Below are 26,528 nucleotides of genomic sequence, written 5' to 3' on the forward strand. Positions count from 1 at the left end.
CAAGCATTTGTTTTTGCAGTTATGAAGAGGAAGTTTGACTGGCACATTAAACCACCAATTACACTTCACTTATTTGATATGACGTTTAAGGGCGGGTCTTACTCATTGCACCTTGCAACTACAATCCGTCAGGGACATCGTAAACTATAGCATAGGTTTTTTTAAGGGTAGCTAAACGCAAGTATGTCACATTTTGAACTTGCTTCTTATTATAGCCTATTTTTTTCTTCATATGTAATGTTTTTGAGTGTTTAATCCATTCAGTTGCTTTTTAAAGGGGGGAAAAAAACAATTAGCCTATATGTATGCTGACAAATAAATCACAACAGGACGGGACAACAGAAAAAAAAGTATTTTAATGTCAAATTTGGTAAATGACAGCTAATAAAAGACCATACAAAATCATGACAGTAATGCATCGCATAGCACAGAAAAAAAAAAAAACAATGAATAAATTGCCTAATATTTTGGGTGCTCAAACCTAACCTTGGCTCCTTACAGTTTCTATACATAGAAGCAACTGTGTTGAGATCTGAGTTTTGCTTCTGTTATTTAGTGCTCTTTGCGCCTGTCTGTCGGTAATTAAATCGGACAAAAAAGCCAGACAGAGACAGTTTGTCTGCAGTCCTCTCACTTTTCAATTGCATGCCAAATGTGAATATTCTATGCCTGCCTGATTCAGATTGTCAAGCATCTACCTCATTCTCTCTCTGGTTTTATCTTGAGCAATGGTCAGCTGGTTCTAAATTAACTCAGATAGGTACAATTTTTGCCTTTCAAAAATGTTATAAATTCAAATGTTTATAACATTCAAATATTTCTTTTCAATGCAGTCATTGAAGGTCTGTCACTGAAAAGTGCCAACTAACGATTTCACAGTTGAAGAAACAGCCTGGTGAGTTTTTCTTCTGAGTGGGCCTATGCAAGATATCTAAATGTTTGGGATTTGAAAAAGAACTGATGTTTAATTCTTACAAGAAAGGAACATTATAGAAAAGAATGACATTTCAGTAGAACAGATGGTATCTTCTTCCAGACTGACCTCAGTTCCTTTTGATTCCCGCTTCCTCTTTCACACCATTAAAAGAGTCACAAACACACATCAGGAAGATGTTGAAATCATAATGCATTGCAGATAAAAAGGGAATTGGATCCCAAATAGACATTTAATAAACACATGAAGGCACTTGAGTAATTAAGCGAATCGCAAATGTAAGTGTTTTCATTGTAGAATCTGCAGTTGAAATTGAAGAAACGTCTCAGTGAGTATACTTAAAACACAAAGAACAAGGCACAGGCAAACAAAAATGATTTCAATGTGTATACTTGTTCTATACCATTCTGAAATGCAAAATTACATTTAAAGTTGCATGCACTCTTTCATGAGAAACAACAGCTATCATGGTTATTATTGTTAATGTTATTAAGTACCTAGGTATAAAGCTTCTTCTTACAGAGTCAATCTGAGATGCATGATTCCACAGCCATATCTTCAGGCAGTTTTGAGTCTGTGAGACACTGTGAGTTGGTGGTGTGTGAACTTTGTCTTTTGGACACGAATGATAACTCTTTATTCCCTTCCCCTGACGCTGCACTTGACAGATGTTGAAACAGCTTCTGTATTCCGGTTTCCCGGAGCGAGCTGCGGAAGGTACGTGCGGCAAACACATAAAGCACAGGATTGACTGAGCTACTGATGAACACCAGGGCTCCTGCTATAATGCTCATTTTGTTGCGGGCGTCCTCCAAACTTTTTGCCATGTCTGGGTTCGAATTCATGAGAGTGAGCGAGATGAGGGAAAGGAAGTTCCCCACATGATGAGGTATCCAGCAGAGAGCAAACATCACAACCACACTGCTTATGAGCACTGTAGATTTACGCTTGGACTTGAAGTTCATCTGTGCTATGCGACTGAAGAGGCAGCCGTAACAGACCAACATAGTTAAAAAGGGGATGATGAAGCCTATAAGAGTTTCTAAAATGAGAAACACAGCCTGTTGGATTTCAGAGTTGTACTCCCTGAAAGTACACTGATGTTGTCCGTTAACTTCTCCCGAAGTGTGAGTTACAATGACGGGAATACTGAGGAGAAATGAGGCCATCCATATCATTAGAAGTACCTTGTTCAGTGCCTGTTTCCTCCAGCTGATTGAGGTGAAGGGGTACCTGACAGCCAGGAAGCGCTCCACACTCATGATGGTGATGATGAAGACGCTGCTGTACATGCAGGCATTGACGATGTACACCATGGCTTTGCAGGTGGCCTCTCCGAACACCCAGGAACGGGCCAGTGAGTAGATCCACAGTGGCAGGGTGATCAGCACCAAAAGGTCTGCGGCTGCCAGGTGGAGGATGAGCAGCACCGTGTGAGAGCTCTGTTTCACATACTTCAAGATGGTCCACACCACCAGCAGGTTCCCAGGTGTACCCACCAGGAAGCACAAGCCCAGGATCACACAGGCCCCCACCAAGCCCGGTTCAGTCTCCTCATCTGCCTGAAGAAAGGCCGTAGCGTTCATGATTCCTTCTCTGATCCACTCGAGTCTGCTACACGTCTAACCACTGAACTAGAAAAGCAGTCTGCCTCAGCAAATCTCGCTTCCCTTTTGTGAAAACTGAGAAAAACAGAACTCTCAAGCAAAGAAAAGAAAAACACTGGTTGTCTAATAAAACAAAGACAACCCAAAATTGTGTACGTGAGCATGGGAGGAGCCTCTGAATGCAGATATAGGGGTTTTGTAGAAAGATGATGAAATTGCAATTCAATCTCATGATTCATGTATTTCTGAGAATTTGTTCCAGATTATTAATGTGTCTCATGCTCGCTATTGCATTTGAGCTGAATTGGAATCACCTTTTTCAAATACAATTATTGAAATGCAAAGTAATTTAAAGAAAAAGAAAGAAAAATGTATTTCAAAATGTTACAAAGTGGCAGTGTTTAGGGTTAACGCATTACAAGCAATGTAAATTACGTAATCAGATTACTTTTTTAAGTAACCAGTAAAGTAAGGGTTTCGATAGATAAGACCATATTTCTCGTCTGGGATCGTGTAAAGCCTCTGAAGCCCTTCTAAGACCTTTTGAAACTGCATTGATTTGGACTTTCAACATTTTGGTTGCATTGAAGTCTATGATGTGGAAAAAAATCCTGGGATGTTTTCCTCAAAAAACGTCATTTCTTTTCGACTGAAGAAAGAAAGACACAAACACCTTGGATGAGATGGGGGTGAGTAAAATATCAGGACATTTTCATTTTGAAGTGAACTAATCCTTTAAGTAAGTGTTTAACTTTTTTCTCCCGAGTCCTATTCTTCTGTAATCCAGAATATCTCAATCAGAATATCTGTAATCTCAAATATAACAACTTTGACTATAAAAAAAATATGATGGAATTCAAACTAATTTGATCATTTAAAAAAAACAGAAATATTAAGGCATTTAAATAACTTTCACAAATATTTGAAATATTATGGCATTTAAAAATGTTTGATCATTAACAAACAGAAATATTAGGACATTTAAACTACGTAAAGAGATTTAAATAAATTTGACAGTTAAAAAAATATCTAAACTTCCAATGAGTCTAGCAGTTAATCAGAGATCCACGAGTTCCCTCTGTTCACCACCATTAGGATCTTCTAGGACTTTTCCATCCTGTAGTCCAGAATCCTGTAAGAAGCCTTCTTTCATTTGGGGTATTTGTGTTGTTAAGTCTTGAAATAGCTTTACTATCCCAGACTTTTGTAAATTTACATGGAAGTTTCTGGAGGCAAACACATACAGCACAGGATTCACTGAGCTACTGATAAAAGCCAGAGCTCCAGAAATGAAGACAGCACTGTTTGGGATATTATCTTGTCCAATTAGAAGATCCACCACCCCTACGATATTGAGTATGTGGTGGGGTAACCAACACAAAATGAAAGCCACGACCACTCCACCAACGAGGAAGAGGGATTTCTGCTTGGCCTTAAAGCGCACCTTGCGGAGCTGTGTGGAAACTTGACAGTAACAGATCGCAAGTGTGAAAAATGGAATGACGAAGCCAAGCAGAGTCTCCAAACAAATACAAAAGACTTCAAAAGACACAGAGTTGTAGACCCGGTACAAGCAGTGTTCCACTCCATCATCATCACCAACATCTAGATTCTGAGTCAGGATGACAGGAATCCCCAAAATGAATGACAGGATCCAGGTCACTGCCAGTATTCTGGACATGGATGTCCCATTATGCCAATAGAGCATCTTCAAGGGGTACCTGACAGCCAGGAAGCGCTCCACACTCATGATGGTGATGATGAAGACGCTGCTGTACATGCAGGCATTGATGATGTACGCCATGGCTTTGCAGGTGGCCTCTCCGAACACCCAGGAACGGGCCAGCGAGTAGATCCACAGTGGCAGGGTGATCAGCACCAGAAGGTCTGCGGCTGCCAGGTGGAGGATGAGCAGCACCGTGTGAGAGCGCTGTTTCACATACTTCAAGATGGTCCACACCACCAGAAGATTCCCAGGTGTACCCACCAGGAAGCACACGCCCAGGATCACACAGGCTGCGGTTTTCCCTGCAGATGACCAGTCTTCCAGAATCGTATCATTGTCACTATGGAGAGAGGAGCTGTTCATATTTGTCTCTGGTTTCAGTGAATCAGAGTTCTGACTGAAACTCACTGCTTTTGAGTTCCCTATGATTTAGCTTACAAAGCTACTCAGCCTTCCGATGGGTGGTATTCATGTGACAGAAAAAGGAGGAGACTAATCAGAAGCCCACATAGTCCAGGAATCATTTCTTTCTTATTGTGTTGGGCTGTACTTTCATTATCCTGAAGTTGAAGCTATATGAAACTGAAATATGAAAAAGCACAATACAGATTTAGAAGTGTGAGAACCTTTAGCTAACTTATTATAAATTAAAACCAAAAGCGTGTTGTCACACACTGTCAGTTAAATTGACTAGAAATGATTACAGTGGTGGAGTCACTATCACACGTCTGCACTGCCCTGCTGAGACAGTAGTTTCTCTGTAAAAGCATTTACAGGAAAAAAAGGAGTCAAGAATTTATAATTTCATGTCTGTCTTAGTTTTAGTGTTAAATGACAAAACTAGTCTCATATAATTTTCAAAGTTCTCTTGTTTATTTTTAAATAATTACAATATTGAAAATACTAATATTAATTGATTAATTGGGCGCAAAAGTTCTATTAATTTTACATTCTGGCAGTGGGAGTAGGTTGCAACAACAGCACACTTTGCATTTGACTATAACTGACACAGTTTCGGGATAAATAATAGCTTTCTAAACAACCTCAATTCATAGCAGATAAATATTGAATACTTGATCAAAGTTTGAGGCTCATACTTTGTTATATGTTTTTTCATTCTATATTTTGAAGGTGGTAGTTGTGGCCTGATGGTTAGTTAGAGAAGTCGGACTTGTAACCCAACGGTCATGGGTTCGATTCTCAATAACGGCAGGAAATGACTGAGGTGCCCTTGAGCAAAGCACCGACCCCCAATCACTCACCGGGCTCTGCAGCAACAACAAAAAATGGCTGCCCACTGCTCCAGGGTGTGTGTGTATATATGTGTGTGTGTGTGTGTGTGTGTGTCCACGGTTTGCAGTGTCTGTATGTTCACTACTCACTACTCCTTATGCCATAACTAGGATGGGTTAAATGCAGAGGTCAAATTCTGAGTATGGTGTTAGCATACTTGGCCTGGGTTAGCATACATGTCAAAAAAAGTAATAATACAAATATTAATAATATATATAATAATATCTCACAATTCTGACTTTTTTCCCTCACAGTTGCCAGACATAAAGTCGCAATTCTGAGATTTAAAGTCACAATTCTGAGATATAAACTTGCAATTGCAAGAAAAAAAGTCTGAATTGCGAGATATAAAGTCGCAATTCTTAGATATAAAAGTCAGAATTGTGAGCAGGGGCGTAGCACAAGATCCCGGGCCCTATGCATAGGCAGTCCTGATGGGCCCCCATGTTCCATGTTAAAATATATTCCAGACTGTAACAAAGTTCGTAAAGGGACAAGGAAGAAGACAAGGGGTCGGCTTACTGGGACACAAACTCACTTTTATTTCGTGATTACTTAGATCACAAACAACGTGCACATCGCACAACTCAAAAACTCTGCGCGTTGGTATCCTTCATGCGGTGGAGCCACTGGAGAGGGGCGTGGTCCGAACAGAGGGTGAACTCCCTCCCCAGGAGATAGTAACGGAGGGTAAGAACGGCCCACCGGATTGCCAAACACTCCTTCTCAATGGTGCTGTACATCGTCTCCCTCTTAGAGAGCTTGCGACTGATGTACAGCACCGGCCGCTCCTCCCCCTCCCTCTCCTGGGTCAGGACCGCGCCCAACCCCCTGTCCGATGCGTCCGTCTGTAACACAAAAGGGAGAGAAAAATCAGGTGATTGTAAGAGCGGCACGCCACACAGAGCAGCCTTCACCTGGGTAAAAGCCTGCTGGCACGGCTCTGACCACTGGACCGGGTCTGGTGCTTCCTTTTTAGTGAGGTCATTCAGTGGGCTAGTGAGGTCCGAATAATTAGGAACAAATCTCCTATAATATCTCGCTAGCCCAAGGAACTGCCTCACCTCCTTCTTGGTCTTGGGTCTCAGGCAGGTTGCAACTGCTGCTGTTTTGTCAATTTGGGGACGTACCTGCCCATGACCCAAGTGGAAGTTCGACACAGCGTTCACCTTGCGATAATCCACACAGAACCGTACCGAGCCGTCTGTTTAAGGAACTGAAACTATCGGGCTGGCCCAATCACTGTAGGATTCTTCTATTACTCCCATGTCTAACATCGCCTCTAATTCTTCTTGAACCACTTTTTTTGTGTGTTCTGGTAACCTATAAGGCCGACTGCAAACCACCACGCCCGGCTCTGTCTCGATATGGTGCTGAATGAGGTTTGTCCGACCGGGTACGGGCGAGAACACATCCGCAAAAAGTTCCTGCAACTGGGCTATGTCAGTGAGCTGCAGCGGCGAGAGGTGGTCTCCCCCTGGAGCCAGGGCGAGGGATGTACTTTTTGTGCTTACCTCTGGCCCGAGATCCTCCTCTCCGCTTACGGCCGCTGCCAACATCACTGACTCCGCCTCACTCCATTTTTTAAGGAGGTTAAGGTGGTATATTTGATGTGCCCCACCCCTATCCGATCGAACCACCTCATAATCGAGATCTCCTATTCGCCGTGTGACCACAAACGGCCCTTGCCACTTGGCGAGCAATTTTGAGCTAGAAGTTGGGAGTAATACAAGCACTTTATCTCCCTGTGAAAATTCACGCAGTTTCGTTCCCCTATTGTATAGCCGGCTCTGTTTGTCTTGAGCCTGTAACAAATTCTCCATGGATAGCCGCCCCAATGTGTGGAGTTTTGTTCTCAGGTCCATGACATACTGAATTTCGTTTTTGCCTTGCGATGGTCGGTCCTCCCAAGCCTCTCTGAGGACGTCCAACACCCCCCAGGGCTCCTTCTTTTCCCCAGAGACATCCGCACATAGACACCCCAATAAATTACCAAATGCTGGCCAATTCGTACCCAAAATTAGCGGATGTCGGAGGTGCGGGTTAACTGCCACCTCCACTCTATGCTTTTGTCCCTGAAATTGAATTATAACCGTCACCAGCGGATAACTCACCACATCCCGTGCACACACCGTACCTTAACCATGCGGCTATTATCCAATGCCAACGACTGTATCAGGCTTTGATGGATAGAGGTCTGGTTACACCCTGAACCCACCAAAGCCGGATAGGTACCCCCCTGAATACTGACTGGTATTTGGTACAGCCCGGCTCGATCGGGGGCAGCCTGAGGCGCATTGGGGACCCGGATCAGCGTTCCCATCTCCCTCACTGGGCAACGATCTATAAAGTGACCCGGGTCCCCGCACCGCCAACAGGCCGGCCCAGACTTCCCCGCCGCCCCAGTGGCAGGAAGGGAATCAAGGGATTGGCGTGGAGAGAAAGGGGAAACGGGACCAGAGGCTGGAGGGAACCTGGCCGGCTCCCTGCCCCTAGAGGGCAGCCGCAAGCCCGATGCTCCGCCCTGGAGTTCCTCAACCCGTCCTCGGGGCGGACCTCGGGACTGGAACCCTCCCCTCGTCCGGGGAGCGGGCACCGGCCTAAAAGAAAAGGAAACAGAAGAAGAGGGGAGAGAGAGAGAAGCCGCCGGCAGGGGTTCGCCGACCCCTGGGCACGCCACCATTCGATCCTCCGCCAGCTGGATGGCTTTGTCCAGCGACGCCGGCCGGTGGCACTGGACCCATTGCGCGGTCTTCCTGGGCAACCACGCAATAAACTGCTCCAGTGCCACTTGATCGATGACTTGGCCGACTGTCGACTGGCCAAACATCAGCCATCTGCGGCAGGCGTCCCAGAGCTGCTTTTTTTGTTGTTATTCAGTGGCGGAAACAAGCTTCCATACTAAAGAAACAGTTTTACTATCCCAAATTGTGTACGTTTCCGTGGAAGTTTCTGGCAAACAGAACATGATTCACTGAGCTACTAAAAAGTCAGAGCTCCAGAAATGAACTATTTGGAATTTGGAATTGTTCTACTAGAAGAACCACCTTCAAAATTTGAGGCACATTCTTTGTTATATGTTCATTCATTGCAAAAATTCAGTGAGGTCTACTAACAATGCACATACGGGATGTTTTAAGGAGTGATTTGGTAATCATATACCCCAAAAAGTATTTTTTAATGAAAATCGAAAAGCTCTGAAAACCTTAAGTAAGAGAAATATTGATTATGTGCACGTACAATCAGAGAAGACAACTCAACTGGAGACCTCGGATCTGTCAAAACAAAAGCAAGAAGTCTGTGCTGGTGAATGTGACAGTAGCCCCATCTGCTGGTCATACTTCATACCGTAATAGACAAACCTCAATGCATTGTTTCTTTTGTGGAAAACTTGTTTTCCCTTATATAGGCCTAACCATATCTTTTGTTGACGCATTTGACTGATTTAGACATTTATGAAAGTATGCATTCTTTCCATGCAAATGTTACTTTCGATTGAGAGTTTAAACCAACAGAATGAGTTATGTCAGCTGCATGAGGTTAGTGCAGACATTATAGTTTATTTTTTCATTACTGCTAATTTTCTTCGGATGAGGAATGACTTCCTGATCCAGCATTTCAGTGTCTAATGGAGTTAAGGGCAAAAACAGCTGGTTTGATCAACTTTATACAGGCACTGCAGGACCTGAAATGTTTGAGCCTAATGGTTTTATACAAATGATGGATCATTTATGATAGATATTGTTATTTTACTTACATTTTGTGTAAATATGTGAATAGGTTTAAATCATACTTCATCATTTTATAAAGATAATTATTTATTTTATTTATCAAAATAATGCATAATTGTTTCTGTACCTGGTATTACATTCAACACTCCAGTTTTATTTCTATTAAAGACTACACTCTAAAAAATGCTGGGTTAAAAACAACCCAAGTTTGGTTGAAAATGGACTAACCCAGCGATTGGGTTGTTTTAAGCAAACATTTAACCCAACCGCTGGGTTAAATCGACCCATTCACTGGGTTAAAACAACCCAATTGCTGAGTGTATTGTAAGCATAAACAGAAATGATAAAGAAACGTAATATTCAGTATTTATGACAAAATGCCAGATGAAAAAAAGGCATCCCTCATATAGTTATTTTTATTGTTGATCTTTTTTTATTAATTACACTATTCAATACGATACACTAGGGCTGTTATACCAATTAAATTCATCTTACCAGTAATCAAAATTCATTTACACTGCAATTACAATTGCCTAAATAATGTTATGAGATTAATGTTTTAAATATACAATTTTGAATATAGAAATGTTGGAAAAAAATACTGTTATTTGTGAAACTAGCTCAAGTTGTTCCAAACCTGTATGAGTTTCTTTCTACCCCTGAACACAAAAGAAGGTATTTTGTGGGATATGGGTAACCAAACAGTAAAATGGGCCCCATTGACTACTCCCTTTTTTTCTTCTTCTTTTTTTTTGTTTACGCCTAAATGGTACCTAATAGTCCCTTAAAGGTACATATCAGTATTTTAAAAGTACATTTAAATGTACATATTAGTACCGTGTAGGCGTGTACCTTAGGGTATGCCCAGTGACAGCTTTGTACCTTTATTTTCTGAGAGTGTAGTATAAAAAAACACACACAATGTTTGGTTACAGACATTCTTCAACACATCTTATTTTGTGTTCAGCAGAAGAAAGACATTTATACAGGTTTAGAGCATCTTGAGGGTGAGTAAATGATGACAGAATCTTCAACTAAATGCCTATCTTAAAGGAGGGCTATTGCCCAAGTTAGGCCGGTTGTATTGGGATGTTTTAATAGAGGTTTAATTTCACAGGAGTTACAAACAGTGCTGAAGTTTAGGGCAAACATGATCATTACCTGGCTGTCTGTCATGTGGATCTGCCTGCTCTGCAGAGCGCTGCTGTTTTAGTGGCTCGATGAACAATGTTAGTAAAAAGGTACAGATGTAATGCAGATGAACTCTTACAGCAGTGATATAAAATAGAGTAGCAATAAATAAAATAAAATAAAGCAATAAAGTACCCAAAATGAACATTTCATAATATAAATGTTTTGTTTAATTTATCTGCACAAAATTATTTATTTATTCATATAATTATGCCTAAAAATGCCTTAGGTATGCTTAATTATAATGGTGTAGGCTATATCAATGTTAATAATTCGTTATTTTTGCAACAACAACAACAAAAACTATGTGATAATACCTATTTTCATAATCCAGTGATTTAAATATGAAATGCACTTAATCTAATTGGATGTGAAGACATGGAAGTGAATGACCACATGTCATTTTACAGGGATAATCCAGACAGTGTTCTCCTCTCCTCCGAGACCTCTAGCACACACTCAGAACAACAGCATATGTTGGTTTTCCATGTTCCATGTTTGATTTTTCGAACACATGCTATAAATGTGAAAAGATGACGGCACCTGACAGAGATTGAACAGATGAGGCACCTGGGAACCATGCACATCTCCAACAGGCAACAGCCAATAACTTCTCTCTGGAGCACAATTGGCCCAGCACTGCCTCTCAGCCACCTGCTCAGATTTTATGGAGAGCATGATATGCAACAGCAGTGTGTCGCCGCAGGTGCATTAGAGAACCGCTGGAGTAGAGAAATGGCCCCCATGATGAATATAATGTGGGAGATCAGCAGACAGTTGAGTCTCTCCCAGAAGACTCCGTTGGACAGGATGGCTATACTGGTTGAAGCCAGGGTGGGCGGCTTGAGGACAGGACTGTCAGATTGAGCAAAGGCTGCAGTGCTGATGAATGCCATCTGCATCAACAGAGAGATGATGAGTGGATACCAGCAGAACCCGGATGGAGGCAGAACTAATGCAGCGCAATGACACAGACCATTTACAACGCAAAGAAAACTAATGCAGACAAGACGCCCAGAAGCCCGGGACAATCACTCAGCGCAGTGTCAGCATGACAGAAACTCCTAAATTCCAGCAGCACAGACCAGTGGAAACTTAAATAATATACTTAGCCTATATTATACTGAAATAAGACAAACAGTAAAGGCAAAGAAAGCATTGTGGTGGCAACAAATGGTAAAACCATGGTATTTTGATATTTACTGAGATACTAAACAATTACCATATTCATATACCACGGTATTTTTAAGGTCATCAAATATATATATTTTTTTCAAGAATATACATATTTTTTTACAAAAAAAATTTCCTAATACCATTTGAATGGCAATTTATGAACATCTCACAATAAGAAAGTTCCAAAGTAAGAAAAGTCACCCTACTGTATATAACACTCTCTCCTTTATCTCTTGATATGGTGAAAAATCTTCAAATTGTGTTAATATTTATTAAAACGATGTAACCCCCAGTTTATGATATGTATAGCAGTTTTATGACTTCATGACTATGTTGTTTCCAGAGTATCATAATGTATAAAAAAAAACACTACAGATGAAGCAAAGAAGGATGCTTTATTCATGACTGTGCGCCACCTGCTGGGGGTTTTGTAGTACGGGTTGATCATTGTCCAGTGCTCCATAAAACTTGAAAACAGAAGTTGATAAATATCACACAGCATCCATTCTTAGCACAGGGTCAAGGAGAAGAAAAGAGACTGCACCAGAAATATAACAATATGAATAATATGACACAGAGATAAACTATTTATTCCACACCATTATAGTCTTAATTGTTGCTTGTGTTAGGTTTAGGATTTGAGTTAGGCCTAATGGTTAGATTTAGGCTAGGTGCAATGTGAGGGTTAGGAATAGGACCCTGTTTTATGAATATATATGTACTGGATAGATTTTCAGTAATTTAATGACAGCCTGGATATGTGTACTAAATTTTACATCAATCAGTATGTTCCCATTATTCATATCCAGCTTTTCCCACTTCCTCAAGTTCAGATTTGGTTGTAATATCATTAAAGATTGATGGTGCGTGTAAGACAAATAAAACAGCTCATGCAGCCTCACTGGAGCGCTCAAAGCCCATCATACTCACATACACACGCTGTGAATGATTCAGCCAATTATGCTTCATTGAATTTCATTCCATTCTCGAGTTTGTTTCCATCCGTGTGTGGACAAAACAAACAACCCAAAAAAAAACGCTGGAAAAATTGTGGCAGGGTTTGTTGCAAATCTAGTCTATATCCTCCAGGTCTCCAGGTGAGGTTTTTAAAGAATTTGAATGAAAGATTAAATTTCTGGAAGAATTTTTGTTTGTTTGTTTTAGATTAAAATGATTAATGAAGGATCAATTTCCTCCTTGTTGCGGACAAACCTTGATACTATGGTTGCAGAGAAATATAAAAAGCCTCAAAAAAGTGTCTATCATTTCAGAGCCACAGCAAACACTAGGTACAGTATTTCCTGACACATTAGCCTGTTTAAGCTTGCTACATGTCTGTTGCTTTTCATATACAGTATGTAAATATAAAAAGTCTGGCCAACAAAAGAGTTACTGAGAAAAAGCTATTGATGTTCCTCGGGCTAAAACGGTACAGTAAACTTAATTGAGCATTATTTCTCACACTGCTTGAGTTTACACGAATTTAAACCACATACTGCTTGGCCCCAAGGCAGAGTAACACCATTAGTAACAATGAATCTGTTTGTTAGCTCAGTCAGTGTGCAGAAACTGAATACCAACCTTCAGGGTTTGTGAGCTATGTCTCTCTACTTTATGCCAATCATCATGAAAGATTCAAGACAATCAATAAAACACACTTCTGTTATCGGTACAAAGCAATCCGTCTTTATTACTTCTGTGTGAACTTGTTAAGATTGAAAAATGAAACGCTTGAGTACATACTCATGCTCCAGTTAGAAGTGGAACTTGCAAATTTTTTTTAATTATCGTTTGTTTGTACACTTCCAATTTGGGTTGGCAACAGAGAATGGCACTTAAGTGATTCCCATGTTGTCTGGTTAATACACATATAAAGATTACTTCCTAAATGCTATGTCCTCAAAGCACCACTGGTGCAACTATTTACAATTTACATGTTGTTTTTTGTTATACTTATTAATGCAAATAAGAGAACTGAAATGAAAACTCTCCCATTTCCAAACAGGTAGCAGCAATACCCAGCACCCAGGAGCAGCAACGCTGGGGAGAGCTGACCTGAGGTCAGTCGTACGATCTGAATTAATGCTCTCTTATTCTGGATCAAGCCAGCTATCAAAAACGGTTTCCACCGCACACTGACCACAGGTCCACAGACTATGAAAACACTAGAAAGAACAGAAACTCTACAACAAATGCTTTAAACATTGTTTAACACCTTTAGTGTAACTGATGCTCAGAAATCTAGACATGCCTTTTAACATTCGGGCATTTTTCGAAGTCAAACCAGATGAAGTCTGCAGCAAAGTGGGCAACAACAACAACAACGAAAAAGAGTGGGAACTGAAAAACCGCAAGAGTTCAGAAGTGTTTTGTACACTACTATAGTATTTACAGTTAATAATACATCTGAGAACACTAATGTATCGTAACATTTGAAAAGAAGATAAATACAAGAATATTTATTCACTTTTATAGATCATTTTTAAATTTATATAAAAGCTATTGAAGCTAAAAGTGGCTTAAAAAAAAGAAAAAGAGAAACAGTGCTATTTCGAGTGCTTTTAAACTCTGGAAGAGATTTGCTTGCACTCAGTAGGAACAATAAATACTAGCTCTGTACTCCTCTTCAGTGTGGCAATGTTGTCTTCTCAATCTGAAGCAGACAGGTCTTAAACCTGCAGGACAGAAAAACATGCATTACGTACAAGCATGTGTGTATAAGCTCCTACTTGAAGCGTGTATAATATTTTCAATATGCTGAGATGAGTGTATTAATGCACATGCACATAGCTGTGGAAATGTGATGTCATGGAGCGAAAGCCAGACTTACTGCAGCAGCGGTTACTTTGCTCACACTATAGTAGAGGGACCAATCACCTGAGCTTCTCCCTGTGATGAGAAGGACATGGGCGCAGGGGTTAAGGGGGCGCATGTTAAAGGGGAGGTTCTGACTTGATTATCAGGTGATCAGTGTCTTCTGGAGTGTGTGGATTAATGCTAGCATAAGCATGGGTGTTACGACATGTTTCTGCATCAGTGACATTTGTTGTGGACCTGAAGATGTGCAATCAAAATATTAGCCATCTGAAATGGACACACGTGATACTAACCGCCGAGATGTACTGGCTGTTAAAGCAGGCTTTCTCTTGGGTCGGAGAGGTGATGGAGGAGTAACAGGAGGAGTCACATGGTGAGCTGGGCTCCTCGGACAAAGCCTCGGGAAGGTGACTGGACACACATCCGCTGTCTGACCCGCTCGAGCCACTACCTGACAGACAGTGAGACGACGAACCCGAACTCTCTGTAGCTACAAACACAATCAAGTCACACGTTATATGTGGCTTCTGAGAAGATGTTTACACTTTCAAACATGTTGTGATACATACTCATAGACGGCTGACTGCTAGTCTCATGTTCTAGCTCGTCTTCCTCGATGCAGGGGCTGATGAGAGGTCTCTCCCCTGTTAACAGGCTTTGGCTGCTATACATGTGCAGATTTAAGGGCCCCAGCAGCGTGGAAGAGGAGGGGCCACCAGCCACCGGGGGGCCATTAACGGGAGCGTTTACTGCAGCTCGTTTGAACGGGTTTGAGTGGTCAAACAGTGAGACGGCAATGGATGCTCTCGTCCTGGCCCCTGTAACAGGAGAGCATGATGCTAGTAAAATCAGCCCTGGGAAACATTTGCTGCTTATTTTGAAACAATACTAAGAATTTAGTAAGAGTTTGTCATGTTAAACAGTCTCACCTCTGCCTTTCATAATGTAGTCAATGGCTCTGTCGTTGATAGCAGCATCACTGGGTTTAATGTCCAGAAAGGGTTTATTGCCCACCCCCATAGAAACCATCTCCTGCATTCGAATTTCTGCATACACACATATAAACATGTATCAGAATGAACAGGGGTGTTGCAATATACTAGTATTGACGATAATGTGAATGTATATTTAATGCGGTATTTTGAGTGTGATTCATTGGCCAATCATGAATTCTTTTTTGCACAACAATCATGTAGTAAACATCTGATACTATGAATTCAGAATAAACAAGAAACGCATAGAAAGCGTCAAAAGTTTGTGCAAATATGTGCAAATACAGGTTATGCGATGCCTCAGACTTGCATCATTTTCACTGCAAACTGTAGAAATAGAATACTGGTGTGACTCAAATGTGTTTTAAATATCTTCCTATGTGCCCGAGGCCTTCACAGATGAACTGCTGAAAAAATCTTTAAATATGCTAAGATGGTATGTGACAGGAGACATTTTCTGCAATTATCCTATCATTCTCACTTTTTCTTTCCAGCTAGCTGAACAAAACACATTCAAATTTATTCTTCAAGCTCAGCCACTTCAGTTCTTTCTTTCCTACCTTTGTTCCGTGTGGCCTGCTGCCATAGTATCCGCGCGATGTCGCAGGTCCAGGCGTGTTTGATGTCTGCATTGCTGGCCTGGAGAATGTAGGTCTGGTTTTTTGAAGTTCTCCTCCGGAACCAGACCTCAAACCTCAGACTGTTCTCACCTGATGTCTCTGTCATACCCACATCAGCCGTCTACAGAGAGAATGAGAGAGTAAAGAGGATATTCACATACAATCACAATCAAGGTCAGAGGAGGTATAATTAAAGAATGTGAGTGTATTAGTAAAATAAAAGTAGTGTAAAGATCCATTCACACCAAGAATGGTAACTATAGTCGTTCTCGTTCGATATAAAAGAACAACTATAACGGCACAGAGAAACAATATAGTTGGAATCACTTTCAGAACAATTTTTCCACCTAATGAATGATAAAACATCAGAATTGACAATTTAAAGCGGCAGAAAACATGAGCATGTGCTTATAATAAACAGAACGTTATTGTCTGCCGGTGTGGATGCTAATTTAGTTATTTTCAGTTATCTTTTTTAGTAATCATCTGAGTGTGAACGGGTCTTAAGTCATAATGCATGCAGTAAAGTGTGTTAAAGCTTGTGTTTTCATTTCTGGAGATGTTTCTTTTTCCTTGAAACATCTGATGTCCTTTAGGTGCTTACCTTAAAAGAATGCTTGTATATGTAAACATCTAGGCCACCCTCAATGCGTTTAGGTTTGCTGAACAGCACCAGATCTTCAAACAGGAACACATGTCTTTGGCACTTCTTCCTGCCATACAAAATCGTGAACTCATCTTGGCGAACTAATTGTCCCTGTTCCTTTAGATTCACCTGGAAGAGGGTGTGAAAGAAATGATAAAATGCCAGTTTAGAAGATCAGATATATGTGAAATGTAGCGTATATCCGCTGCGCCAGACACACTTACATCACAGTCTCTGATAGCGTCCATGGCGAGCAGATCGTTGCCGTGGCGAAGCTGAAATTTGACCATCTCGGTGGCGGCACGTAGGTACGCTAGCTCCTGCTCCTGGACCTCGCTCACTTCTTTGATCAGGTCTTTCAGCAGCAGGGCGTACTTACTCATGCGCTGGATGGGCTTCAGCAGGTACGAGGCCAGGTCCATCTTATCCCCCAACTCCAGCTGCTTGTGCTGGAATGAGGGAGACTCAGATTTTACAATTTCAGCCCATGAGGTGAGATTAAATGAATGAGATTAAAACAGGCTGAACTAAAAGTTTATGAGAGGTGGTCTAAAGTGTATTATGGATCCAGTTACTCACCCTGAAGAAGCTGTTTCCATGGCTGGCCAGGAGTGTGTCTGACTTTGGCTTGTTCTTGCTGTATAAGGCATATAGGCTAAACTGGTCTTGCTATATGTTTATATGGGGGGGAAAAGCACAAAAGAGCAATATTTAAGTATTATCATTCACATTTCCATATCCATGTTCTGAAGAAAAACGTCTCTTGTTCCCAAAATGGAGGGAGGGAACATTTTTCTAAATCATTTCCAGGTTGAGTTTTGTTTGGAAAGACTTTTTTGTGTTTGGGTAAATCAATTTATGACTTTCAGGTTCATATGGAGTGTGCCATAATTTCAGTGCAGGTTTTCCTGCGCCAGAAACATACGCTAGCCTAGTTCATACGCTGCTGTAGGCCAAGCAGCCTGCCTGTTTGTCTTTTTCTCTTTTTCCCTCTTCTCTGTGAATCACTGCATGTGAAAGCTTCATAAAGTAAAGCTCTTTAAGAGGAGCCAGCACTATGAGTTGACCGCAACTACAGAGAATGTAGGCTGGTGGTCTTGCACTCATTTAAAGACCTCAGAATCATTACTTGCGGCTCGGTTTGATTCTCATATTCATGGAGGGTGAATGAAAGAGAAAGAATACACAGATAAGTACATTTTGAATAGTTTAGACAGTTTGAAAGCTTGGTCAAAAAATGAGCCAGTCATGGACTGGGAACAGACAAAACTAATTCATGACAAATTAAGCCCCTTTGTTTCATCTCCAATGAAAAACGTTATTCAGGATCCCTGAATGATCCCTATTAAAACTATTAGAAAATTCCAGCAAACATCAGAACAAAAATAATTTATAGACTGTATAATTGAAAAATAAAAACAGATCTGATGTCACAAAGTTACTGTGAAAAGACTGTGAAGGGACTTCTCTTACATGTCGTAGGAAGCAGTGACTGACACGTAATGGATGGTTGCAGCAGCTTTCCAGCTCTTTGAGAAAATACTGGCTGTGGAAGTCCACTAGTTTCTCCAGGTTGCCGAAGATGACGCTGCGTTTTCCCCGCAGGTCCTGCGGCAGGTCAGCACGCTCCATCTCAGGGAAATAGTTGTCGATGATATACCGCAGAGAGCGTACATATTCCCGCTCGGTTGTGACCATCTCATCTACAATGTGGCGTAGTTTACTAAATGACAAAGAAAGAAAACAGTTTAAACACATCAAATGCTTACATTTAAGAGATCAAACTTTTAGAATGCATAGAACACAAATTTCAGCTCTTTTTTACAACTCTCTCGAAAAATCCTCCATCCATAGATATGTTAACCTGATGACAGCAAGTCTGAAAGTTCAAAATGACTGACAGACATAGAGCACCCTTTTTTCTGATTGTTTTGCAGCTCCTTTACCTTCTCACCACACAGCGACGTGGTGTCTGTGTCCAGTACTGAGAAAAATGAGCTGATGTTTTAGTATTCACATTAATCTCAAATTGGATTCTTATCAGAATGTTTTCATCTGCCTTAAATATTTGCAATAACTAGGCCACACAGAGCCTTATTTTGAGTTATTTCTGTCTGAAAAAAATGTCAACATCACCTCTGTACTGCAAACTTGGAGAGCAACGCTAAATAATGTGTTTTGAAAGGGAGACACACAGATGTAAAGACCTCCTTAAGACGTCTATGTAACCGGATAACTCTATCCATCTCTTCTGTGTGGAGAAGTAGAACACAAACATGCTCCCCACCACTTCAAAGCCCAGAGGACCAGTGGCCACCTGGGAAAGTGATCAGCATCTCAGGCCCTTTCCCAAGGGGGTTAAGGGGTGAGCAGAAGGACCACAGCTGGGAAAGACATCCATGGAGATTCCGGGGAATAAAGGGCTGTGACTGTCTAATATGAGACACATTGAGTTCCTTCATGTAGAGATTGAGGCAAAACTAAAGAGATTCAGTCCATTTGTTTGTTTGTTTTTAGCAGGAAAAGGTTTTCTTTCCCTCTGGATGTTTTGTGTGAGTGTTCAATTTTGAGAAGTGAGTAAAACTGTTGTTTTCAAACAGTTTTTATGCCATCAACGGCCAGATATACAAAATACCCACTTTTTGTAAGATATAAAAAATATATATATTTTGAAGCATGTTGGTAACCAAACAGTTTTGGTTCCCACTGACTTCCATTGTATGTACAAAAAAATTAATGGAATTTAATGGGAACTGAAACTGTTTGGTTACCAACATTGCTCAGAATTTCTTCTTTTGAATAATGCAGAAGAAAGAAATGGATACAGGTTAGGATCGAAATAAGCATGAGAAAATGATGACAATGTTCATTTTTGGGTGGAGCTAATAGAAATAGTATGTATATTAAATCAGACATGTTGTTTGAAAAATAAATAAAGCTTTTGGATAATCATTGAACTAAAAAAATATCTGGAAAACGATATCTGTACTGTTAGATTTATAAACCTGAAGAGAAATATTTCCAATCCAATTCAAAATTATTAATACAATAAACATTTACAACTTAATAAATAATAATACATATCTATATCATTTAAAATATTTACATATTTAATTATATAAATATAAATTATATAATTATTTACTTAGTATACTTACATAATTATTTTTGGGTCCAATTCTCACTATTAACTAGTTGCTTATAAGCATGCATATTATTAGGATATTGGCTGTTTATTAGTACTTATAAAGCACATATTAATGCCTTATTCTGCATGACCATATTCTACATCCCTTAATCCTACCCAATAGCTACCTTACCTATTGATAAGCAGTAATTACGAGTTTATTGAGGCAAAATCGTAGTTAATAGTGAGAATTGGACACTAATCTAAAGTGTGACCTTTTTATTCATGTTATTTATATATAATTATTTAAATAACAATAAATTACAAGTAGCTTTGCAGAGAATATTGTCTTGTTGCCCGAGAATTATATATAATTCTCTTCCACAGACCCTCTAGCACCCCTAGGGGTTTCCCAGAGCTCAGTTTGAAAACTCATGATTGTGTTCTTGTCTTGAAAAAACAAGAAAGACTGGTAATGTAACAACATACTGGTAATGCACCTGCCAGTAGTTGTGTGTGCTCTGTGACACAGCTTTTATACAGTTGTGGTTATATAATAAGTGGTTGAGTCGATGACCTGCGGACCTCCCTGGTTAACTGTTTATACTATAGCAAGTGAGTGAGTGTGGTTAGCACTTGCATGTGTGCGCTGAGTGTACCCACCTGCCCTTGGTGCGTGTTTCCAGAGCTGGACTCCCACTTCGATGTGTATCTAGAGAAGTCCATCCGTGCATGGGTGGCAGTCGCGGGCTGTACGGCCGATCGATCACTTCCGTGCTGCTCACCTCCAGACCTTTAATGAACACCCCTGTGTTTCCTCTCCGTGCAGGCTCACTCAAAGTTCTCTGGCAGGTCCCATACCGTGACACAGACTCGCTACCAGCAGTATCGAAGCTCTGGGTTTTCCGCAAAACCCTGCGGTTTGGTTCAATAGAGATGAGACTTGAACTCGGGCTTGTAGCACACGCCTGCCCCTCCAGATGCGGCCTCTGAGGAGACTCGTCTGTGGAGATGCTACGTGTAAGCCTGTGGGATCTGACAGGGGTGTTGTGAGGGATTCTGTGCTCAATGCTATATGGACTTCCTGTCGGGGTACGGACAGAGTCGCAAGCGTCCAGGCGAATACCTGAAGGGCTGCTGGGAGTTGAAGACGTGCTGGACTGTGAGGAAAGTCTATCCCGGCCCCAGCCACCGCCAAATGCTTTCCGACATGAGAAGGAGATGCTACTGCTACGCTCCTGATGTTTAGCGCTACTGTCCGAGTTCCGCCGAGAAGAGTCCCGCCTTGCTGATTTGGAGTCACTCTCTCGGCGGGTGCGCAGGGCCATCTCCAGCTTCTTCTCAAACATCTGCTTTGTCTCCTGACACTTGGACCAGGCGAACTTCCACTGCTTGAGTCCCTGCTCACTCTTCAGCTCCCCAGCGAGGTCCTTCATCTCCTGGAAGTGTGTGTCTGGGATTGGTGGGTGCTGATTGCGATAGGTCTCCAAACATGTGATCACGCTCTGACACTTCTCAGACACGCCACACTCCTCCATACTAACACACGCCAAATGACGCATTCCTTCTAGTGCCCATTCATACGCCTGAAAAAGAGAGAGAAAACCATCAGCCGATGTGAAGACTGAACACTGAAAAACAATGTTAAAATCAAATATTTAATAGTAATAATTGTTATAGTTTATTTTTAGTTAACTATAACAACAATGGGTAAAATGTCAGCTTTTGACAAAAAAAAAAGTGGGATATGGAGAACGAAGGTAATAAGATTTTTGTTGCATGTTTGAGAAGAGACAAGAGTATAAAGGAGACTTTTTATGGAAAAAAACTACAAATGCAGAGTGAATGGGAATGAGGGAAGGATAGAGTGAGTGATAAACCTCCCAGCACTTCTTTCATGTGAAATAAAGAGGTTTTTAGCCAGGAGCTGGGAGGTCTGGGTAGGAAGGCTTTAACATGCAGCTCAGCAGCATGAGGCCTATAGTTTCAACTATGTGTGACAGCACCCTGCCACAAAGACACATGCCAACTTGCTTTACTAGCCGTCTCTCCATTTAAGAGAAAATCTGACGGCCCCTTCTCACACTCCAAGATGCTGTTACATCAACTGGGCGGCACTCTTGTTTTTAGACCTTTTTTTCATTAACATCCTGACAGGAAGGTTTCTATAGTGACTGCTCCTGAGGATACGAGTGTTCACCATGCTGGAAAATTAGTGGTTAAACTTCAGAGGGGATTAACACAGATCAAACACAACCACCTTCCACTTCAACACTGGCTGCAAACACAGGCTTGTGTTTAGACATTCCCGAGAAAGGAGCAAAACTCCCCCTCTTCTCTCTCCTTCTGTGCACATACAAAACCTCCACACTCTACTTTAGCTGCTATGTGACATGGTGACATCGCTTTGCTCCCCAAGCCCCTCGGCTCTGTCTCTTTCTCAGGTTAGGGTGACACAAAGGCCACATGCCAGCGAATGGGCCTTCAGCACCCAGATACTAAAGTCTCTCACAAAAGCAGGGGTCAGAGGTCAGCTGCCCACACTAACAATACACACGGCTAAGAAATGGCAGAACAGATAGAGGAGAGAGACATACATAGACGGCACAAAAAGAAGCAAATGCAACATAATTGACGAGTAAGAACCAAATAGCAACAATACATTTTAATGCCCTTTTAAATAGAGATGTGGATTAACCTGTGTCTTACTGCGTTGTTACGGGAAGAGCGCATCCATAACTTAGTTCACTTCTGCATCATGCAGATATAAGTTGTAATATTATGTTTTTTGCATAAATATCTGATTGATCTCATAAAGGATGAATTTGGTTGAGTTAAATTAAAGTTGGCCATAGGGATGGAATTTTTTTTTTTAAACTTACACTGGTTCAAACTAGGGATGCACCGAAATGAAAATTCTTGGCCGAAACCGAAAACCGAAACACCGAAAGAAATTATGACAATTATTAGTACCATTGCATTTATGGCTATGACTGTGTACTAACGTTACTAAAATCAAGGCATTGCAATTGCATAAATTAATATTAAAGTTTCAAAGAATAAATCAATTACAAATTATGCCAATATTTATTTAGCACATAAATGCAAAGTATAAAATAAAATTCAAACTAAAATGTTTAACTTGACCCCACTCATTTGTATAATAAATAATAATGTACAGGCTTACAGAAAGGTTTTAAAATTAAATGTTCTCTCATAAAAACAAAGTGCATTTAGATCTAGTGCATTTAAAAATTTTCTACAAGAAAGTGCATTCAGAACAAGTGCAACTGCTTAAAGATACAACTATTTTCTCTGTAGGCCTTCAACATAATAGTGTATCAAAACAAAGACTGCCATAGCCCATATGTTAACTGTAGAATAGGGGTGTAACGGTACACAAAACTGACGGTTCGGTACGGGTTCGGTACAGCAGTTTTACAATGGCTTTTTATTTATTTTTATTGGTTTACTGGGAAAAAAAAGTATCTGTCCTTAAATGAATTAAATTATAACAAAGTTTATTGAAGATATTGCTGTAAACTATATAGGGAGCCCTTACTTGCACATTAATATTAAAGGTTAACAACAGAGCCCAAACTATTAACCTAAATTCAGTTGCTATTTATTTTTAGGTCAACACTCAAATAACATATTGCAAAAACTTCCTTATGTGAAGTTTACATGTTTGCGTACTAACTTCTAAATCTAATTATAAAATAGTTTTTTATCCTATTCGTTGTTGAAATATAATCATTTATACACAGTGTCTGTCATTTTCATGACACGTTTATTTAAACATACATGAAATAATCAAGATATCATTAACAGGTTAAGTAGAATATAATGAATATAACGGCTAATATAGGTCATATATTTAGTGAAAGAGTTGATTTACTCTAGTGAATATAATTCTGTGGACACTGAATGACTGCCTGAGGTAAATGTGATGCTAAAGTTACATGACATTGTTTAGTTTACAAGCAGATATATTGACGTATTTTCGCCGTTGAAACACTGATTGAGCGATTACACCACATATGATACGTGACAGTAAGTTGTAATGTATCCTCAACATACCTTAGATGTTCATTCATGTTTATTCTTAAGGAAGAGAAGATCGATCGCGCTCACATATGATCGCGTTCACGCGCGCGCGCCGCCGCTTGAACTGTGATGTGATCAGTGGTGCCACATTAAAGAGCGTCAAAACGGCATTTATCGTTTGAATTTCGTGATACATGTTGATCGATGTTGGTGTGGGAACTCGGACTGAAGTGTGTTCCGCGCTTAAAACATGCGTGACTTCCGTTTTTGTAACCAGGCTGTGAAATCCCCCTTTCAAATATAAAGAATGATCGGTTATCGGTATCGACCAAAATGTTTATATCTGTGCATACCTAATTAAAGTCGTAACAGAAGTACCATCAGATCTTTTCTTCCATATTGTGACAGTGAAAAAAAATGTAGAGCGGGAACTTTGTTGTATTAATTGGTTAATTAGCTGTTCAGCTAAACTGATGTGTGAAACAGACATGGGAAACACAAACAGATGTAAAGCGTTCTGTTCCTGTAGTAAAACAGCACCAACAGTTGACAGTGATAAAGTCTGCCACAGGTTCTGCAGAGAACCTGGGGTCAGACACCCAGCTCTCAATACTACCCCCCTCGGTGGAAAAAAAAATACCCCCCCCCCACCCCCCCGTGCATTCCCCTTGGTGAAATAAAGCAGACACTTTGATCTATAGCCCAATATAGTTCCTCACTCTATCTGATGATACCCATAATACTGTGGGCAGGGGATGACATCATCGTTTGGTTGGTTAGCGTGCAAGGTTCTTTGAAGTGTGAATAGTGTGTGTGTGTGTGTGTGTGGTGGGGCTCTGATTGGTGAGAGCAGAATTAGTTTGCCTGAGGGAGGCACCTCTGAAGGCCCCACTATTCAACCCTGCACAAAGAGTGAGAGAGAAACACAGAGAAATGGAGAGAGAGTGTTAGATGTGCTAAAACAGAGCAGTGGGAGTGAGACAGATCCAGTCTTGGACTAAGCTTTTGTACACTCTCATAAATGAATCTCTTAGCAGTCTAAGTGGGTCAAGAGGAGCATTTTAAACTTGAAAGAAACCATCTTTTATTATTTCCTCTAAAAAGAAAACCGCAAAAAGGAGAAAAGGTTTTCATGACATCAGCCAGTCTCTGATCTCATGTCTAAGCCATGCCAAGAATGTGTTTTTTTTTTCTTAAAGGATAGCGGGTGTCAAAATGTGAGTGGGGTATTATGCACACTGTTTAGGAGGCACAGGCTCAAAATTCCTCTGACAGTTATTGCTCTGTAACTCACCGGGCCAGGACTCACAGTACCAACCAACAGACAGAGCCGCTTAACCCCGACACAAGACCTCAGCATACTTCCCTGTCATTTCATTATGGTTGAAATGATCCGCTCTCTCGGAGCGGCTGACAATAAAGGAGGAATGGCAAAATGAGGAAAAATGTAAGAAGAATGGACAGCAGACCCTCCTGAGCCAAAAAGCAGGATTTGGATGAGTGATTCTGGCAAAAGAGGATGAAAAGAAAGATGGAAACAAATAAAGAAGAAAAAAATAGAAAAGAAAAAAATGCAAAACAGAGGACAAAAAGCTGATTTGCTATAGGCTGCAGGAAATGAGAGAGAGAGAGAGAGAGAGAGAGAGAGAGAGATGGGAAATACCCCTTTATTTCATTGAAGACATCCTGTGGAGTGTAGGAAGACCAACCAGGACCAGTACCACACAAAAATACATTCTCGCATTAGCAACACAATCTAAAATAGCACAAATATTTACTGCACCCTTCATGGTTAAAACAATTAAATAAAAAAATATTTAGTTTTGTAATAACTTATAACAAATAATATGCGTTGAATTATTTTTCTTTATAATTCAGCATAAACAGCAATTATTGTTATTATTGTAAAATATAAATAAATATTAATAACATCTGTCATTATAAATAATATAAATAAAGTTAATTTTCTGTTCAATGGCAGCATGTCAGACACCATATGCTATCTAAAAGCTGAATCTAAAAGAATGCAAATCAAATAAAATGAATAATAAAGGATGATGAAGAGGGATGGAGAGCACGAGAGAAACAGCACCTGTATGATAACTAGCCCTTTGTGATTTTGGCTAATTCAATCTAATAGTGGTTTTCAAAGAAAAATAATGGTGCATTAAATTCACCAAACCTAAAACTCAGTAAAGGTCATTAATCGTGAACCAATCAATTAATGCCTGATGCTGTTGTATGATTGATGAGGAATGTTTTCAGCAGTGTGTGATTCAGTTCGTTTTTGTTCTTTTGTTGTGCGTGTCAGTGGTGACGCATGCAAGTATGCACGTGTCTGTTACTGGGGGAATGTCTCTGTGTTTCCTACGAAGCTTCATGAATGTCAAAGCCTAAGGAATCAGGCTCAAGAAAAGAGAGTTCAGCGATGGCATGCACACACACACAGAGAGGAGGGGACACGCAGGCCGTGACAGATGCGATTGCGGCCTTCTCTCTCTGGTTTAATATGTAGAGTGTGCTGAGAGACAAACGTGTTGCATATGTAGAGTAATGTGAAGCAGACGCACACACCAGCTCCTTCATAGCAAAAGAGGCCGTGAAACACTAAACATGCCCAC

The 26,528-nt window shown here is 40.6% G+C and overlaps 3 protein-coding genes across 5 annotated transcripts in view; all 3 read right to left on the reverse strand.

Moving 5' to 3' along the window:
• Window positions 1-337: 337 nt before the first annotated feature.
• On the reverse strand, window positions 338-2,595 carry LOC307142092 (leukotriene B4 receptor 1). The gene has a single exon (XM_079842620.1). It carries the CDS (start codon window positions 2,518-2,520, stop codon window positions 1,459-1,461), a length of 1,062 nt encoding a protein of 353 aa, XP_079698746.1. The 5' UTR covers window positions 2,521-2,595; the 3' UTR covers window positions 338-1,458.
• LOC307142099 (leukotriene B4 receptor 1) lies at window positions 338-4,660 on the reverse strand. Its single transcript, XM_079842633.1, has one exon. The coding sequence runs from the start codon at window positions 4,628-4,630 to the stop codon at window positions 3,599-3,601; it is 1,032 nt and encodes a 343-aa protein (XP_079698759.1). The 5' UTR covers window positions 4,631-4,660; the 3' UTR covers window positions 338-3,598.
• Window positions 4,661-13,323: 8,663 nt separating this feature from the next.
• plekhg4 (pleckstrin homology domain containing, family G (with RhoGef domain) member 4) overlaps window positions 13,324-26,528 on the reverse strand; it is an 85,315-nt gene continuing 72,110 nt past the window's right edge. For 2 of the 3 annotated variants that reach the window (XM_079810478.1, XM_079810476.1), the window contains exons 14-24: window positions 20,524-21,446; window positions 18,207-18,456; window positions 17,313-17,402; window positions 16,958-17,182; window positions 16,692-16,862; window positions 16,028-16,208; window positions 15,405-15,521; window positions 15,045-15,293; window positions 14,769-14,965; window positions 14,489-14,547; window positions 13,324-14,333 (exon numbers count right to left, since the gene is read on the reverse strand). In XM_079810478.1, coding sequence (XP_079666604.1) covers window positions 14,509-14,547; window positions 14,769-14,965; window positions 15,045-15,293; window positions 15,405-15,521; window positions 16,028-16,208; window positions 16,692-16,862; window positions 16,958-17,182; window positions 17,313-17,402; window positions 18,207-18,456; window positions 20,524-21,446 — 2,442 coding nt within the window. In that variant the 3' untranslated portion in view covers window positions 13,324-14,333; window positions 14,489-14,508. The remainder of the gene's footprint in view (window positions 14,334-14,488; window positions 14,548-14,768; window positions 14,966-15,044; window positions 15,294-15,404; window positions 15,522-16,027; window positions 16,209-16,691; window positions 16,863-16,957; window positions 17,183-17,312; window positions 17,403-18,206; window positions 18,457-20,523; window positions 21,447-26,528) is intronic. The other variant, XM_079810477.1, reaches the window with a different exon arrangement.

This window comes from Gobio gobio (genome assembly GCF_949357685.1).
Source record: "Gobio gobio genome assembly, chromosome: 2".
Lineage (NCBI taxonomy): Eukaryota > Metazoa > Chordata > Actinopteri > Cypriniformes > Gobionidae > Gobio > Gobio gobio.